The sequence below is a fragment of the Pseudorca crassidens genome, chromosome 1 (assembly GCF_039906515.1).
Source record: "Pseudorca crassidens isolate mPseCra1 chromosome 1, mPseCra1.hap1, whole genome shotgun sequence".
Classification (NCBI taxonomy): domain Eukaryota; kingdom Metazoa; phylum Chordata; class Mammalia; order Artiodactyla; family Delphinidae; genus Pseudorca; species Pseudorca crassidens.
In genome coordinates this window covers 133,204,164-133,220,197 of record NC_090296.1, presented here as the reverse complement: position 1 = coordinate 133,220,197, position 16,034 = coordinate 133,204,164, and the positions used below count along the sequence as shown (strand labels likewise).

Here is a 16,034-nt window from a genome sequence, read left to right as displayed (position 1 = left end):
GACCTGTAGCCAGTGGAGGTGCAGTTACCCTCCTGTCTGCCTTCTGTCCTCAGTGGTGGATGTCTATTGGCTCCAATTGTTCCTCCCCTTGCTCCAAGTACTCCAGGGGAATCAGCAGGCCCCAGGACTTCCAGCCCCACAGTGTGGGCGACAGTGGTCACCTCTTTCCAGGGGAGGCTGACTGCCCCTTAGCAGAGTCCCTAGAGCTGGTGACAGGGCAGATCTCCCTAGCTGCCAGCTCTCCCTGTAGGGACAACTGGGAGAGAAAGAGGAAGAGGGAGACATTCTAGTTAGGGAGAGAAAATATGCCAGGAAGATACTGGAGAATAATTCCATGGTAATACTTGAACAAGTTCAAGTTTATACTGGTCCACAATCCCTTATCTGCAATTCTGACATCCAAAGATTTCTAAATATTAAAAGTTTTCCTTAATCTATTTGATGGCAAAACATGACCTGAGCTGATGTGAGGCAATGTGTGACATCTGTATTTATTCCACCTAGAGTGCCTATTCCTATTTCCTGCACTGAAATGTCAAGGTGGCTGGTTGTGGAGGGCAGCCCTAGACCAGGAGTTCCACTAGAACCCAACAGTGGAGGGATTCTAATGCCAACCACTAGCCAAGGATGTTTGAGCATCAGATTAGAGGCTTGAAAGGAAACAGCTGATAAGCCGAAGCAGGGCCTTTCAGTCTCCTGGGCATTGTCTTTCAGATAAGTAAAATACACAGAGGTGTCAAGTCCAATGTCAAATGCACTCCATTCCACACCTATAGCTCTATAAAGGCCACAGAGAACTACAGTTTGGCTTCCTTGCACTTTCTACTTTGGCAAGAGTAATGCCATCAACCTTCTGGAAAGCACCGCCTTATAGAGTGTAATGGGTGAAGTGTTCTTATAAAGCGGGGAATCTGGACACAAAAACAAGCATGCACAAACGGGAGGTGATGTGAAGACTGCAGTTATGCTGCCGCAAGCCAAGGACTATTGGGGGCTACCAGAAGCTGGAAGAGGCAAGGTAGGATCCTTCTCCTACCAGGTACAGAGGGAGGATGACCCTGCTGACACCTTGATTTTGGACTTCTGTCCTGCAAGACTGTGAGATGATAAATTCCTGTTCTAAGCTCCCTGTGCCTCTGCAGCTCCCTCTGCCCGGCACACTCTTCTCCAGCTTCTTCATCCAACTCACCCCCATCTGTCCCCTAGAACTCCTCTGCATCCCCTCTGTGAACTACTTCCTAACCTGCAGACTGGGTCAGGCATGCCTTTGGGGTACGTGCACCTTGACAGAAGCAGCTCTGTGGGGCCTTGTGTGTAGGGCAGGAACCATGGCCCCCCTGTTGGCCCCTTGCCACTCCTTGAGGGCAGGGTCCAGGCCCACAGAAGGCCCTGAGAATGGACTGGATGACCCCGATGTTGGCTTTTCAGGAACTCCCCTTGACCCTCCATAAGGAAAGGTGAGTCCACCTGTTTCTTTCTGCAGGAACTCTCCAAGCTGGGTCTGGGGCGTGACATGGAGGTGGAGTTGCGGATTCTTCAACTGCCAGTGGATTACAGAGAGGTGAAGCAGAGGGTCACCAGAATCTGGGAGGATCTTCAACCGCAAGTAAATGACAGCTGGGGAGGCAGCTGGGCTGGGGGACAGAGGGCTGATTATGTGGTGGAGACCCAGAACCTGTGAACCCCAGGACGCTGTTTCTAGGGTTAATGGCTGAAGTGTACCCTGCCCCCTCATCCCACCAGTAAGGGCCCAGATGATTTCATAAGGGTCTATTTGTAAAAGTTTAAGATGAAAGACAGAGTAGATCTTGGAATAAGACTCTGGAGAGAAAGAAGGAGGAAAAGAAATGGAAGCTTTATTCCCAGCCCGGACCCAAAGGTAGTTTCCACCTAACAGAGAGGCCCTTGGGTTAGGTCCCAGCCAGGCCCTTGCAGGGCAGGTGGGTTGTGAGGTGGGCTGAGAGGCAAGGACCTCTTGGACCTAGGAGAGCAGTTTGAGGGCAGCCCCCACTGGGAGACGGGAGAGTGGCCCACCTGGGGAGGCCCATCTTCATCACTCCCAGCCTATCTTACCACAACAGAGTTACTATATAGGAAGCTGGTACAAATATCCCCCAAACACGATGACCAGATAATATTAATAAAACACAGACCACCAAACCATTAAGACAACACCCCAAATATTTTGATAAAACAATCAGCTATTTTTTCAAAGAGGAAAAATAATCAGCTCAAAAAATTCTAACAATATTTTATTAGACTGTTACTAACTTCCTTTATTAAAGAGTTTCATAAAAGAGATGGAAGCCTCCACAGAAAGGCTAAACTTCTCCTGGGACACGCTTAGATACCAGCTGGATCCCCCAGGGAAAAAGGGAATACACTACCCTGTAAGAATATTTTAAAATATAAAAGATGCCACATGGGTTTCTATCCAGCTGTTTTTCATTCCAGCACATTCATCAGGGGAAGCAGGCAGGGGATGGGGGTGATGCTGGCACATTTGGGATGTTGAGGTGTCTTGCACCCCAGAGCTCTCCCTCTGTGTGGTCTGGGGGGCAGAGCAGACCTCAGTTTCCCTGATCTCCTGCCGCCACGTGTGTTCACACAGCTCGTTGTGCATGTGGGCATGGACCCCACCGCCAAGGCCATCTTTCTGGAACAGTGCGGCAAGAACTGGGGCTACAGGGATGCCGACATCCGAGGCTTCCACCCTGAGCGTGGCGTGTGCCTTCCAGATGGCCCGGAAGTGATCGCTTCGGGAGTCAGCATGAGGGCCGTCAGCAGGCGCGCGGTGGTCGAGGGCGTGGAGGTGGCCTTTTCCCGAGACGCAGGCAGGTGCGTTTTGTTCCTGGGCACGTAGGGGAGGAGGAAGGGCTGAAGTGGCCTCTGACCAGCCTTTCTCCTGGGATGTACCATCCTGTGCCATCCAGCTGGGTGCTTGGCGGCGGGGAACAGCCCAGTCACCCTGCACACTGGCCCATTGCTCACTCACGCCCAGGCCTGGTTCCGAGTCCCCCTCCCACTCACCGGCCTGGTGGCTGGCAGAGGAGAAGGGGTAGGATGGAGAAGTTGAGAGCCACTAACATTTTATGGATGTTTTATTTTTTTTTATTGCTGGCAAAGTTGTGAATTAACTTCTGGTTTAGCCCAGATGAAGATTAATTTACCTTTTTTTCTCCAGACTCTGACCCCCTAGGAGATAGTTACTCCTCCCTGCAAAGAATGAATGAACAAATTGGTACCAAATTAAGTCCTATGAACCCTGCTCAGGTCCTAGCCTGGCCTCTGAGTGTTCTTTTTCCCTTTGGGTTCGAGCTTTATTCAGTGGCCAAAGAATGGCGAAGTGGGAACTAAGTTCACAGATCAACTTCTCACCTACCTGGTGAGAGAGATTTAATTTTAAAGATAAAGACAAAGGGAGGCAGAGTGAGGCTGATGATGGGGAGGCATATGCGTTAGTCTGCCTGGGAAGGGGCAGGGCTTTTTTGAGGGAGTGAGGTGCCACCCCCTTTTTATCCTTTTTATGGTCCTTAATCGCTGGTCCTGGACACCAGTAGGTGTGTCTTATTAAGCATATTAAGCTAGTTTAGTAAAATCAACATATAATGAGACTCAGGGTCTGTTGGAGGTCAGGTTCCTGGCCATCTTGGTCCCAGCTAGTACCACCTGTTTTTGTTTGTTTGTTTGTAGCTTTCTTTCTTATCTCTGGATCCTTTAACTTAAAGATTTATGTTAACTCCTGCTAAAGGTGGGGGTTGGCAGGTTTTGAGCAAAGACCTGGAGCAGCTCTGGCAATAAAATCCCCCTTTCCTTGTTATTGCTCCTCATTCTTGAGGGGCGTTGAAGGGCAAAGGTCTGACTTCTGAACTGCTTCCTGCTGAATATGAGCATAATTTTTGCCTGGATTAGAGGAGCAGAACTGTTCCTGACTAGGCTAAAATAAGTCTGATTTTCGCCAAGCTGCAGTCCCAGTTGCTTGTACCCTTGTGTTGGTATCATCTGAAGTTTGATGGCTTCAAGCTGTTTACTAAGGAAGTTAACAAGGCAGTTAAGGAGGCAAGGCCCGGAGATAAGCAGGAGGATAATAGCAATTAGGCCTGGGTGAGATTTTGTAGAGTGATTTCATGGTGTGCGAAGCCTCCCCAGGGAGCTGCTAGTCTGGAGCAGTCCCTATTCCTGCCAGAATGAGTCCTATTGCTCTTTTATCTCAGGGCAGGGTGATATTATGAATGGTTATGCGTAGGTTCTGAGAATTTAGCTGGTCTAGCATGCAATGTTCCCCCAACTGGGCATTATCTAAACAAGGAAGGGCTAGAGCCCACCCCAGAGAAGGGAAGGAGGAGTTGGGGTTGGTCTGATGGGGCAGTTGGTTTATTCTTGGGCCACAAAGGAACAGGTACCCAGGGGGAGCTTACGTTCTGGGGAGTTGAACCACCTCCATAAGTGGCTAGCCCAAGAGGGGGTGCCCTTGCAGTGTGGGGAGAAAGGCCCACCTGCATAGCAGGGGTTACTGAGGGATTCTTCACTAGTGGCTTTTCCATAGGCCTTAGGAGGGCCATATACTAAATGCCAGGCAACTGGCATTTTCCCTCTCCAATAAGTACATCTCCCTTCCGGTCCCTGTGTGTATTCATCAGGTTGGTTCAGAGGGCACCAAGAGGTGAGATTTCCACAGGAGTCAATCCCGGGGTACTTAAATTGTGGGATAATGGAAGAAGCATTGATCAGAGTCCAGAGCAGCCCTAAGGTGTTATTGCAAGTTCCTCCCTTTGGTAGGGGCGTTTGATAGGGGCAGTGGCAGCAGGACGATCAGAGCAATGGCACTTTAGAGTGAGTGCTTTGTATTCGTTAGAGGGAATCCAAGCAGGGAAGCTGCGTTAGGGATGGGATATGAACTTCAAGAGGGGTAGGTTTAGCCAAGGTGAGAGTGAGGTTATCATTCTTAGAGGTAAAATGTAATACCTTTAATCCATAGGTGTCACTTGGAGAGTGGGGGTGACAGATCCAGCACTGGGATAGATTTTCTCCACAGGCTATAATTCTCGAGAAATTTACTATTGCATTGAATTCCCATTCTGTGTGGACGGTCGTAAGAGATAGATAGAGCAGAGAAGAAACAATAGACAATAATGGCCACTCATCCTGCTTCCAATGTTAGTATCCCATATGTCCAGCATGTTCAGAGGAGGCGTTTGCCAGAGGGAGGGGGGTTGGCAGAACAGCAGAAGCCAAGCAAGGCAATAGTAATGATGAGGCCAACTAATAAGCCTGTCCACCACATTACTTATCTATCGGTAAGTTAGTCCTTTTCAAAAGTAACTTAAGGTGTGTGACAGGTTCACAGGTGTACTGGGTGCATGGCTCAGTAACTTCTTCCTCAGGTGTAGGTGCCGTCTTCACTCTGGTATGGTGGGCCCATGGAGTTATGCCCTGCAATTGTCAGGCTGAATGAGTGGTCAAGATGAGAAGATAAGGTCCTGTCCACTTGGGGTCTAACTGGTCTTGTGGATTTCCAGCCTTCCAGGTTTTCAAATAAACCCAATCCCCAGGGTACAAAGAATGTAAAACCATGTCAGAAGGGGAAGGCAATTCCTGATTCCCTTAGGCGTGTAAAGCTTTGATGAATTCCCCTCTCTGTAAGGCATATTTCATTTGGTCCATATCCCTAAGGCTGGCTTTGTAGCCAGGTCCTTCAGGAATGGGCCTCCTGTACATGATCTCTTATGGACTTAACCTGAGCTTTCCTTTAGGGGCTAATTGCATTCTCCAAAGTGCTGTGGGGTGAAGGGAGATCCAAGGTTGATGAGTCTCTTGACATAGTTTGGCTAAATTTCTTTTGAGAGACTCATTCGTTCTTTTTACTTTTCCTAAAGATTGTGGTCTCCAAGAAGAGTGTAAGCTCCATTTAATTCCTAGGGCTCTAGAGACTTCCTTAGTAATTTGAGAAACAAAGGCGGGCCCACTGTCGCTTTGAATGGGTTTAGGGAGCCCAAACTGATGGATTACTTTTTTGAGCAGGGCCTTAGAGGTCTCCGAGCTAGTCTTGGTTTGGGTCGGGAATGTCTCCATCCAGCCAGAGGTGTCAGTCAAAACCAGCAAATATATAAAAATTTCCTTGTGCCTGGGGCATTACTGTAAAATCAGTTTACCAGTCGTGACCTGGATGTGTGCCTCTGTACTGGGTGGGGGTCACTCCCTTGACCTTGGTGGGCGGTAAGTGTTGGGGTTATTCTGGAGACAGGGCAAGCTTCAACCACCTGTTTAAGGAGACTTCAGAAGTTGGGATTAGTCATGGATTTGGTGAGCCATTGACACAGGGCCTCCTGCCCATAACGTGTGCTCTGGTGAGCTTCCCGGATGGCTTGGAGTGCAGTAGCTGATGGGAAGAACAGCTGCCCATGATTGTTAACCCTCCATTCCTGATATTCTGGGCTTTTAAAATAGCCCCATCTCAAAGGCTTTTCTCTTTCTTCTGGGGTGTATATGGGAGTGTAAGAGTTAGGATCTGGGGGTACCAGTAGGAGTGACGTTTGAAGTCTGTCCCCACCCTCTGCTGCTTGTTTAGCTGCCATATCTGCTCTGTTATTTCCTCTTATTATTTCTGCTTCTCCCTTTTGATGGCCTCTACAGTGAATACAGGCTATACTCTTTGGCAGGAGTATAGCCTCCAGCAGCCTCATAATTCACTTCCCTCCCAGTTTATAATCTGTTTATTCCCTGAGGTCAGCATTCCCCTCTCCTTCCAGATGGCCCCATGGGCGTGCAGGATTGAACAGGCATATTTAGAGTCAGTGTAGATATTGACAACTTTCCCTTTCCCCAGTTCTAGTGCTCTGATCAGGGTAATTAACTCAGCCCTCTGAGCAGAGCAGCCAGGGGGCAAGGCTTTAGCTTCTACCACTTCAGTGACAGAAACCACTGTGTAGCCTGCCTTTTGTTTTCCATCTTTCATAAAGCAACTCCCACCAGTGGACCATTCCAATCCTGCCTTCTCTCTAGGGAAGCTCTTTAAGTCAGCCCTGCTGGAATAAACCTGTTCCATAACTTCCTCACAATCATGAGTTAATTTTGGACCTGTCTGATGTAGCAAGGAGGCAGGGTTAAGGACATTACAGTGCCTCAGAGTCACAGACAGGTTGTCTAGAAGCATGGCTTGGACTTGCAGGGTTTGACCAGGGGATAACCAGTCTGCCCCCCTTACCTTTATGAGGTGGTGTGGGGTCCAGATGGTCAGGGGCTGTCCAAAAGTTAATTTGTTCGCTTCTTTGAGAAGTAGCAGCTACAGCCTGTAAACATGGGGGCTATCCTTTAGCAGTTTGGTCCAATTGTTTAGAAAAACAGGCTACAACCTGAGTCAGTGGTCCAAGTTTTTGTTTAAGCAAGCCCAGGACAGTTTCTCCTCTCTCATGTACATGTAGATGGAAGGGTAGACTCAGGTAACATGGGGATTCTCATGAGATGGTTTTTGAGTTCTAGGAATGCCCAGTCACAATTGGGGGTCTGCTCAAAATGGTCAAGTTCCTTCCTTTTTAATTGTTCATACTAGAGCTTAGCAATTAAGGCAGAATTGGGGATCCATATATGGCAGAACTCAGGCATTCCCAGGAAACCCTGGAGCTGTTTTCTCGTACTAGGAGTGCCATCTTGCAAATATGTTCTTTCCTCTCAGAAAGTGCTCTGTGCCCCTTTTCTATTATTAAACCCTAAGTGTTCTACCTGCTGGAGGGATATTTGGGCTTTTTCCTTTGAAACTTTATATCCTCTCTCGGCCAGATGATTTAAGGCATTAACTGTGTTATGGTCGAAAAGCTCTTTGGTGGGGTGGTGATTAGAATGTCATCCACATATTGAAGTATAGTACCCTGTTCTTTTTTAAAAAAAATTAATTTATTTATTTATATTTTATTTTTGGCTGCGGTGGGTCTTCGTTACTGCGTGTGGACTTTCTCTAGTTGCAGCGAGCAAGGTCTACTCTTCATTGCTGTGCGCGGGCTGCTCATTGCGGTGGCTTCTCTTGTTGTGGAGCATGGGCTCTAGGTGCATGGGCTCAGCACTTGTGGCATGCGGGCTCACACTTGCTCAGCGGCATGTGGGATCTTCCCGGACCAGGGCTCGAACTGGTGTCCCCTGCATTGGCAGGCAGATTCTAAACCACTGTGCCACCAGGGAAGTCCTACTCCCTTGTTCTAACTCAAGGTCACTAAGAGCCTCAGCTAAAACCTTTCGGAAAAGGATGGGAGAGTTTTTAAATCCCTGGAGCAGAACCATCCAGCAAAAATGTTGTTTTCTCATGCTGCCACCTGCCATTCAAATGCAAAAATGTACTGAGATTACAGGGCTAAGGGCACACAAAAGAAGGTGTCTTTTAAATCTAGCACTGAATACCAAATCCTTTCGCAGTTTAGGGTAGAGAGTAAGGTGTAGGGATTTGGCACCCCTGGGTGAATTTCCTCCATAGCTTCATTTACAGCTTGGAGGTACTGAACTAGCCAGTATCTCTTGGGCTTTTTTTTTTTTTTACTGGCAGATTAGGAGTGCTGCAAGGAAAATGGCAGGGTCTAAGAAGCCCTTGTTTGAGTAGACTTTCTACTTAATACCTGCTAGGACTTCTCTGCTTAATGGGTATTGTTTTTTATTTGGGTGATTGTAGGCGGGTCGCAGCTTGACCATGACTGGTGCCCTCCTGGCTCTGCCCACGGTGTCGTGGGCCCATACTGAGGGATTAATCCGAAGAGGGTGGTAGCATGAGTGCTATGGAATGGAAGGGAGTCTTAGGTATTTTGATGTTAAGTTTTGTGTCTCTGAGATAAATTGTTGCTCCCAATTTATATAGTAAATCTCTTCCTATTAGAGGAATTAGGCATTCTGGGACATACAGGAAAGAGTGAGATAACTTTTTTCCTTCCAAACTGCACTCAAGGTGCTCTATAATATTGCGTTCCTGCAGCTTCCCTTTCACTCCCATTATCTTACATTTATCTTTGGTCATTTTGCCTTGTTGGGTGTTCAAGACCCAGTAGGTGGCTCCTGTGTTGACTAAAAAGTCAGCCTTTTTACCACCTATAGTCAGGGTCAGCCAAGGCTTCTTGGGGGTAATTTCCGGGGCACTCCTAGGAGACCCTGGGCCCCTTCGGTCCTCTTCTTTTATGTGTGTGACCAATGAGGGTGGGCCAGGACATGGTGGTCCACTTAGTCTCCTTCTGAGACATTTGGGGCAGTCCCCCTTCCAGTGGCCCTCCTCTATGCAGTTAGCACACTGATTGGCTTTAAGCCCTTCTCTCCACTGTGGGCATGGTCTTCGAAATTCCAGGCGACTCATTGATGTTACAGGGTCCCTTGTGTGTGTGTGTTTGCGGGGGGGGGGGGTGTCATCCCTTGGAGGTCGATTAACCCTGAATTGCTAAAGCCAGAGAACTGACAGTTTGTTCTGCTCGTTTATCTTCCTTTGTATCGGCCTCCAGATCCCGGTTGTTAAACACCCGAAATGCTGATTCCACCAGCCCGGAAGTAGGTGTGGTGGGCCCTGTCTCCAACTTTTGTAATTTTCTCCTAATGTCTGGGGCACTCTGGGAAATAAAATGGTACTTAATAATGACCTGCCCTTCCAATGACACCAGGTTTATGTTTGTATATACTCGGAGGCACTCCCTCAGGTGCTCAAGGAAGGCTGAGGGATTTTCCTTCAGTCCTTGGATGACTCCTTGAACATACTCCAATTTATGAGTTTCTTCCCCGCTAATTGAATGCCCTTCAGAATCAAATTCCTGAAATGTGTGAGGTGCTGCTGACCATTTTCCTCTAGATGGCCCCACCCAGGGTCTGTGTTGGGAACAGCCTGGACTCCAGGCTGGTATACAGCACGCCCCGTGTTATTTTGATTGGTCTTAGAAGCTTCCTCCCTTGCATTAATTATAATCAGTACCTTTTCTTCCCCAGACAATAAGATGTTTAGGAGGGTTTGTGTATCCACTCAAATGAGTATGCAGTATTCCCCAGACTAAATTAAGGACTTCCTCGGGGTCTTCCCTTAAACCCTTGGATCGATCCTTCCAGTTATAGAGATCCAAGGAAGAGAAGGGTACCTAACACAGTGGTCAGTTTGCCCTTTGCATTGGGAACCGCCTGAAGGGGGAATAGCTTATTGATTCCAGAGGGCTGGTACTGAATGCTGCTACAGGTGTGCATTGGACTAGTCCCCAAGGAAGGTGTACTGAGAGTTGGAGGTGAAAGAGTCGGGGAGGGGGACCACCCATTGGGCGGAAGAGGGGGCACCAGGTAGGGAGGTGGTGAATTTGAGGGAGTAGAGAGCATCAGGGATTCAGGAGAGGTAGGGGTAGATGTCAATGACTCAGGAGTCTCAGGTGAACTGTTGGAAGCGGGGGCAGCTACCCTTAGCAGAGGGGGGAAGTCAAGAGGATCCTCAGGCTGAGATTCCAATTCCAGGAAAGAGAAATTTGAACTAGCCTCACATTTTTTCCAGAAGCCCTTTATTTGGCTAAGGGCCATGAAAAATTGGACATAGGAGATCTCATCCCATTTTTTTTTTTTAACGCTGGCAATAGAGGTCAAATTAAAAAATAGTATTAGAATTTAGAGAGTCGTTAGTTGGCCGACTTTCTCCATCTGCCAGTTTATATTGGGGGCATGCGGTGTTACAGCAGAAAATAAGCTGTCTCCCTGTTAGTGGGCGCTACTCAAAGAATTTCCAGTTATGGAGAATGCACCTTGACAGCGTACACTGGGATAGAGGCTTGATTACCCATACTGGGGAGTCCTTATTTAGTCTGTTTCCAACTTCCCAGTGGCCTCTTCTTAGGGTTGGTGGCTATGCAGATCCCACAAGATTGACCCACACCAAGCGGTTTAGGAGCTCTAACTGAAACCTGAACCAATCTTCGCAGGGGCTGGTAGGGGAGACACTGTCCAAGAGGGCCTTAGTTATAAAGTTCCCCCCTTTTATTTTAACGTTTATTTATTTTATTTATTTGGTTGTGTAGGGTCTTAGTTACGGCAGGCAGTCCCCTTAGTTGCGGCTCGCCGGCTTCTTAGTTTTGGCTTGTGGCCTGCTTAGTGGTGGCTTGTAAACTCTTAGTTGCAGCATGCATGTGGGATCTAGTTCCCTGAGTAGGGATCAAACCCGGGCCCCCAACGTTGGGAGTACGGAGTCTTAACCACTGCGCCACCAGGGAAGTCCCTATAAAGCCCCTCTTAAGTCAGTGACTAGATGTTCCCAGACCCGCTGTGGGGCTGTAGGAGATATCTTTCAGCAAACAGTCCCCAGAGACAGGGTGAAGGGGGAGTGGGAAATAAGGGTTCTCTAATCAGATAAATTGCTCAGATAAAGAGCCTCTCCGGGAGTCAGGGAGGCTTGTTCACAAAAGGTGTGTCCCTGCTCCGTTACAGGTAATCAGACAGGGAGGCCGAATGCCCATTTGGCACGTGTCCATTTTTCTATACTCTCAGCCACGAGGACCCAAGGACTTTGGACAGTTTGGGGTCCTCTTCTTCCTTCCCCAACTAGACAACGTGATTTTCCTGAAATCTGATGAAAACGAGATTTTTGAAGGGTTCATGTCTCAGAGGAGGGATCCCTAGGGATCTGTGGTAGAGGGTAGTAGGGAGGGACCTACCCAACAGAGACGTATACCTTGCCCCAGGATGGCAAGTTAGGGCAAGAGGAACCAACACAAAAGGTGTGCTCTTGCATTTTTGACTATACCCTAGAGGTGGGAGCGCGGTAGACGTTGGGGCTGTGAACGTTTTACAGTGTGCCTGCTTACACGGACATTTGCTTCTGCTTGGCAGGGTACCCAGTGCTCATCTACGCTGGTGCATGACCAACTTATCCTTTTTGGTGGCAAACGCCATAGTGGCCTTCAAGTGCTCAACCCGTGCCCACAGTTGTGGCATGTATTTCCAAGAGCATTAGGACAAACGAAACCACATAGAACAGAGATTGAAGCTTCACTCATATCAAGAACAGAGACTAGGGCTCACGTCACACACATGAAACAAAGAGATGTTCTTTTTTTTTTTGCGGTACGTGGGCCACTCACTGTCGTGGCCTCTCCCGTTGCAGAGCACAGGCTCCAGACGCGCAGGCTCAGCGGCCACGGCTCACGGGCCCAGCCGCTCTGCGGCATGTGGGATCTTCCCGGACCGGGGCACGAACCCGCGTCCCCTGCATCGGCAGGCGGACTCTCAACCACTGCGCCACCAGGGACCCCCAAAGAGATGTTCTTTACCTGAGGAGCGCTCCACTTGATCCTTGGCTGCTTTTCAATCTCAGGCTTAATTTAGTAGCCCTCACTGGCCCAGCGGTTGAGAACTGGGGCAAACAGCTCAGTTATTTAGCCAGCTTTGTTGGCCCTGGGTCAGTGAGTAACCCTGAGTTAACAGACAGAATGAGCCCCTTGTTGGATGCCAGAATTTGTTACCAAATGAAGTTGTATGGACGCTGCTCAGGCCCTAGCCGAGCCGATGCGCCCTGCCTCAGCGGGAGAGGGTTCTTTTTCCTGCTTGGGTTAAGCCTTATTCAGCAGTCAGAGATTGGAGAAGCAGGGACTAAGTTTACAGGTCAACTTATCACCCACTTGGTGAGAGGGATTTAATTTGAAAGATAGGAGTGAGGCTAATGATGGGGTGGCATAGGCATTAGTCTGCCTGGGAAGGGGCAGGGCTTTTTCAGGGGAGTGGAGTGCCACCCCCTTTTTAATGCTTTTTTGGTCCTTAATGTCCAGCTATGGCAGCCGGTAGATGTGTCATTTAATATGCTAATTTAGAAAAATCAACATATAATGAGACCCAAGGTCTGTTGGAGGTCAGGTTTGCGGCCATCTCTTCCCAGCTAGTTCCATCTAGTTTTTTTTTGTTTCTTATCTTCTTTTTTTTGTTTCTTCCTGTCTCATCTCTGGATCCGTTAACGTAAAGATTTATGTTAACTCCTACTAAAGGTGGAGGTTGCAGTGTTGTGAGCAAAGACCTGGAGCAGCTGTGACAACAAAATGACTCAATGCAGACATGAATGAGAAAGGTTCACGGGGTTGGGGGGAGAACGTTTTGGATTAGTTGGTTGAAAATCTGGTCCCTTCCAGGGTTCAGTCACTTGCTGGACATGAGGCCAAGAGCCGGTCTCTCCATGGCTCATTCCCAGCAGCATGTTCTTTGGCAGAAGAACAAAACCTGGGTCTCCCTGGTGGCAGTCTTCCCTCATGCTTTGCGGATGCTGCATTGCCACTTCTGCTTACATTTCACTGAGGTTAGAGGCTGGTCCAAGGAGTAACTTGGCATTTTGTGTGGTTGTAGGTACGTCTGCGATTACACCTACTACCTGTCTTTGCATCATGGAAATGGATGCGCGGCGCTCGTCCATGTCCCTCCATTATCTCCTTCGCTTCCGGCTAGCCTGCTGGGAAAAGCCCTGCAAGTTATCATCCAGGAAATGCTGGAGGAGACTGAGAAAGCCAGGTCTCAACGCCTGGTTCACAGGAAACTCAGCCTTTGCGATTCCAGACAGGGGGAACCAACTGGGAGACTGCTCCTTTAGAGAAAATTAAATGTTTCAGTCCTGTATGCAGCGTTCAACTGTGCTTTGAGAGGCTTTTAAAAATTTGCTTGTAAAACAGTTTACACAGAGGAAAAAAGTTCTGAATTAGCCCAATGAAATCACAAAGGGTTATTTTATTGTCAGAAGAAAGAACACTCTGAAAGGCAGGCATTTCACAAGGGCTTAACTAGCTTCAGTTATGGTTTTCCGGACAATAAAATGAAATGCTAGTAATTTTTTTTCCTCTTAAAAGTCTATGCAGCAGGCCTGTGTGATCCTGCCCAGATTTCTGGGACCCCAGACCTGTTCTGCGAGCCCCGTGTGGTGGGATGACCTGCGACTGGCCGACCATGGGAAACGCAGGTGCAGCTGCTACTCGGGCGCCCCACTCTGGGCCTCCAAGCTTGTGCATCCAGGTGCTGTGGGCAACTTCTGAGCCACTGAGTCTTTAGTGTTTGGTTTTTTCTTTTTTAACTTAATTGAAAAATTATTGTAAAATACACATAACATAAAATTTGCCATTTTAACCATCTTTAAGTGTTCAGTGGCATTATGTACATTCACTTGTGCAACCATCACCACCATTCCATCTCCAGGATTTTCTCATCATCCCAAACGGAAACTCTGTCCCCATTAAACAGTGTCTCCACCCTTCTCCCCAACCCCGGCCCTTGGCGTCTATTATTCTACCCTCCATCTCTGAATTTAACTTCTCTAGGGACCTCATATAAATGGAATCCTTGTCCTTTTGTGACTGGCTTATTTCACTTAGCATAATGTCTTCAGGGTTCATCCATGTTGTGGCATGCATCAGAATTTCCTTCCTTTGAGGCTGAATAATATTCCATTGTATGTAGAGACCACATTTTGTTTATCCATTCATCTTTTTGTTTTGTTTTGTTTTTGTGGTACGCGGGCCTCTCACTGTTGTGGCCTCTCCCATTGCGGAGCACAGGCTCCAGATGCGCAGGCTCAGCGGCCATGGCTCACGGGCCCAGCCGCTCCGCGGCATGTGGGATCTTCCCAGACCGGGGCGCGAACCTGCGTCCCCTGCATCGGCAGGCGGACTCTCAACCACTGCGCCACCAGGGAAGCCCCATTCATCTTTTGACGGACACTGGGTTGCTTTTACCTTTTGGTTATTTTGAATACTACTACTATGAACACTGGTGTGCAAATATCTGTTAGAATCCTGGTGTGTGTGTATATGTGTGTATACTGCTGGATCATAAGGTAATTCTATGTTTACTTTTTTGGAGGAGCTGCTATACTGCTTTCCATGGCAGCTGTATCACTTTACATTCCCCCAGTAGTGTTTGGTCCTAAAGCAAAGGTTAATAGCTGGGTTTAGCTTCTCTGCCATGGTCAGTGTTATCCCTACATTTTAAGAAACAGAACCTCCCCTTTTCATCTTTCATTTTGCCTTTATGACACGGTTCTAAGCTGTTCACAACAAGGTTTTACTTGTCCCGTGTTTTCTGGGGGCAAATTTCCATTGGGAACCCCATTAGCAACACTGTATTTTGGAGAAAGAGCTTGAAGGTGGCTAAGCTCTGGGAAATTTCTTCTTATGTTGGTATGCTCACAGCTATCATTTTCCACTTAATTCCATTAAAAAAAATCGTCACTTAGTACCCAGGTTTATTCACTGTAAGAAAAAGCAGCTGCACCTTAATAACAAAGGAACTGGGCAAAGGAACTCACTTTACCATTAGCCCTCCAGCACACTTGTGCATTTGTAATAGTCTTTACAGGACCCCTTTGCAAATGAAACTGGCTCACTTGCCATAAAAATCAAAGTCCTACTGTATCAGATCAAAGGCAGCAAGTGGGGTGGGATGGTCTGGCCAGCAAGCATAGGTCCTGCTGCACGGCTGTTAATGTGGAGAGCCTTCTGTAGTTGTAGGCAAACACCTGCTACCCAGAGCCCTGGACACCCCCTTATTTTAGCTTCTGTCTCAGGACGGTGGCAAGCAGGCGTCCTCTGGGACCCGGCTCCAGTGTTAGTTCAGATTGTAAAATGCGTATGGCTTGGCGCCAAGCAAACTCTTAGATGTCATCCAGTTGGAGGCCCAGAGCTCCCTCTTGATGAACGTCCCTGTCATCTCCCCTCTGTGGCCTCCAAGGTTTTTTAGGGAGAACCCCAGAGGCCCAGTTCACATCCTGGGCTAAGTGGCCTGCCATCCCCCGTTGATACACACTGGGGTCTGTTTAGTTATGGCTGATACGCAGCAGTTCTGAGACAGTTTGAAAGCTGACACAGCTTCAAAAGGCTGAGCCCTCGGTTGGTCATTTAATAGCTGGGGGTCTTGGACATATCTGCGTGTTTGCTCATCTGTAAAACAGAGTAATAAAAAATCCTTCCTTTGCAGAGTTGTTGTGAAGATCTGGTGAGAGAATGGATGTGAAAGTCCATCAGTGATGAGAGGAAACTTTACTGAATGTGGGCTTGTTGCTGGACCTGTGAGGGTAAATATGGAAATAG

At 48.1% G+C, this 16,034-nt stretch overlaps 1 protein-coding gene across 11 annotated transcripts in view; it reads left to right on the top strand.

The window, feature by feature from the left end:
* PGPEP1L (pyroglutamyl-peptidase I like) overlaps positions 1 to 14,080 on the top strand; it is a 49,183-nt gene extending 35,103 nt beyond the window's left edge. For 4 of the 11 annotated variants that reach the window (XM_067756113.1, XM_067695448.1, XM_067695473.1 and 1 more), the window contains 3 exons: positions 1,484 to 1,606; positions 2,612 to 2,838; positions 13,309 to 14,080. In XM_067756113.1, the coding sequence (XP_067612214.1) occupies positions 1,484 to 1,606; positions 2,612 to 2,838; positions 13,309 to 13,549 (591 nt within the window). In that variant the 3' untranslated portion in view covers positions 13,550 to 14,080. Of the gene's footprint in view, positions 1 to 299; positions 1,019 to 1,483; positions 1,607 to 2,611; positions 2,839 to 13,308 lie in introns of those variants that run through there. The other 7 variants (XM_067695430.1, XM_067695456.1, XM_067695440.1 and 4 more) reach the window with 3 other exon arrangements.
* The last annotated feature ends 1,954 nt before the right edge of the window (positions 14,081 to 16,034 follow it).